General features: G+C 37.2%; 1 protein-coding gene across 1 annotated transcript; it reads right to left on the reverse strand.

Annotated features, from left to right (window-relative positions):
* Positions 1 to 484: 484 nt before the first annotated feature.
* Positions 485 to 1,141, reverse strand: LOC147418317 (uncharacterized). Its single transcript, XM_086507095.1, has one exon. It carries the CDS (start codon positions 1,139 to 1,141, stop codon positions 485 to 487), a length of 657 nt encoding a protein of 218 aa, XP_086363221.1.
* Positions 1,142 to 2,583: the final 1,442 nt, after the last annotated feature.

The raw sequence follows: 2,583 nt of genomic DNA on the forward strand, positions 1-2,583 counted from the left end.
CATAAAATTTTAAATTCTAACAATCCACGATCCATATCTGACGGTCCATCCTGTAAGAATCTACTTCTACTATCTCATCAGCTTTAAAAAATGCATCTTCCAATAAAAGTATGTTTGGATTAAGAACAACTTGTCCCACATCAATTTCAAAATGCACATCCATTGCAGTTTCATCATTTTGCATTTCAAACATCATTGCATGCTCCACAAAACTTGTTAAACCCGTTTTATACTCCTCAAAGACTTGCACTTGACATTCTTCATGCTTAATCTAGTCTGTGAGACCTTTTTCTGATTCATCCCTATTTAGATTGGAACAACAATTGATATGCTTCTTCCAATTATCTACAACCGAAGCATATCCTTGCTTGATATCGACCTGCGACATCAAAATCTGTCCTTCTAAACATTCAAAACCAAAATTTTGATTCGCTTGATCATCCAATACATCTGACATAGTGGTCTGATTTTTCGTATGAACTTGTCAATCATCAAAATCAGTGTCAGTAAACTCCTTTACTGTTCCTTCAGAACCTTTTTGCAGCACTTTCATATGCAACAAGGATCTTTTTGGTGGAGACTCCTCCTGAACTGATATGGTTTTCAGAAATTCCTCCTCAGTAAATCTGATTTCCAGCAATTCCTCCTCTGCATTCATCTTACTATTCACCTCTTCAAGCGGGCTTTGAATAACATGAACAACATCATGGTTATGTGTGACATGCTTCTCCTCAGAAACAGGGTAACAACATTTTCCATATGCAAACAACATAAGTGTAAGCAATGGATCTTCCTCTTCCACTTCATGGGTATACTCTAGTGGTAGGTTAGAGGTATCTAGGGGCTCTTCTAGGCTCTTTTGGCCAACCTCCTTTTGCACCTCCTTCTCCTCCATCTTTGGTATCCCTACTTGGTGGATTACATGACCCATTCTCCATCCATAACCGTCATCATCACTCGAATCCCCTTCAAGCTCATTCTCATATGTACCCCTCAGCTTTTCACATGCTTTTTGCAACTTGAAAACCTTCTTTTTACTAGAACATGATTTTCGCCTATCCCCTTTATGATCATCTAGCCATTCATATGCATTCTCCAATTCATCTTCAAAATCATCTAACTTCTTTAAGGCTCTTTCCATTTTGTTATGGGAAGTTGCCTTTTGCAATTTGCGGCTAATGTTATGAAGTTCTGTGCACAAATCCACCATGCACCACTTCCTACAAGCATCTCTCTTTGAGCACTCATCAACTACACACGGATAATCATCCACCTCATGCTTCTTACTCATGCAAACCTCACATTTGTCTTTCTTCCTTTTACCCCCCATAACATTCACTTCATTAAAATATAACAATCATGTTTAGCCCTCAAGATCGATGTACCACACCAATCCGAGACCCATTAAATTTGCTAAACAAAGAGCCACGGATGCTGTACCAGGATCCGCATAGTCTATTTAATTGGTTGCTTAAATTGATTAGGATATTTTAGTTTAGTGATGTATTTATATGTTTGGAAAAATTCAGTAAAAGATACCATTCGTGAGCTTGTTTGATTTGATAGATCCGATTATCAACATCAAATTCAACATCAGATTTATCTGTCTGATTTCAAGAAATTGTCTTTTATCTTTGCAAAATCATCCAATTTTTTCCATTTTGACAGTCTGAATCTGCAGCACCTTATTGAATGTTTGCAGCCTGAATCTATAGCACCTTGCTGAATTTGTGCAACCTGAATCTGCAACACCTTGCTGAATCTATGCAACCTGAATCTGCAGCACTTATAGCAACAAAATCTAAATTTTGAATCTACAACAAATCCATCATTTTTGGTACTCTTGAATTTTCGCTCCTCGGTCTAACAATTTCTCCTTCAGGATAGGTTCTTTTATAGCATCATCACTCTTGTGAAACACAAACACCGACCTAGAATGCTAACAAAGAAGGTAATCAAACCCAGTAGACATACCATTACAATAGGTAATCAACAAAAAAGAATGTCAGACACAACACACAAACAATTGCAGTAGATTCACCAAATGTGTTGGTGAAACCTTCAATGGCCCAGTGGGATCGCCAAATGTGTTGGGGTTCATCAACACAAGAATCTCTCTCTACACACATGCTCTCAAACAAAGAATATATACTCACTTCATGAACATACTTAGCAAAAGACACATTCAGATAACTTCAGAGTCAACAAACAGAGCATAGAGAAAAGATAAGAAAGAGCAAAGAACACCATGGCTAAAGATTGTCTTGCATTCTCCTACATAGAACTCGTCCCAATACAAGTGCTAACTGATAGTTATAAATGTCCAACCCAAAATTGTTCTTGGCATAAAATATCAAACTAATCAAAATCCGACCTAGCAAGAATGCGACCTAGTAATATTTCGACCCAGCAAATGTTCAGATCCAGCAATATTCTGACCCAACAATATTCGGCAAATAATCCAACTCAGCAATATTCAGAGTCAGCAAATAATCAGACTTAGCAAATATCTGACTGACCAAATATTAGACTCAGTAATATTTAGAGTCAGCAATATTCAGAGTTAGTAATAATCAGACTTAG

Source organism: Adiantum capillus-veneris, chromosome 30 (assembly GCF_014529385.1).
Source record: "Adiantum capillus-veneris isolate H3 chromosome 30, ASM1452938v2, whole genome shotgun sequence".
Taxonomy (NCBI): domain Eukaryota; kingdom Viridiplantae; phylum Streptophyta; class Polypodiopsida; order Polypodiales; family Pteridaceae; genus Adiantum; species Adiantum capillus-veneris.

Coding starts and splice junctions, on each gene's coding strand:
- LOC147418317 (XM_086507095.1), bottom strand. CDS start 1,141: ATGGAAAGAGCCTTAAAGAAGTTAGATGATTTTGAAGATGAATTGGAG.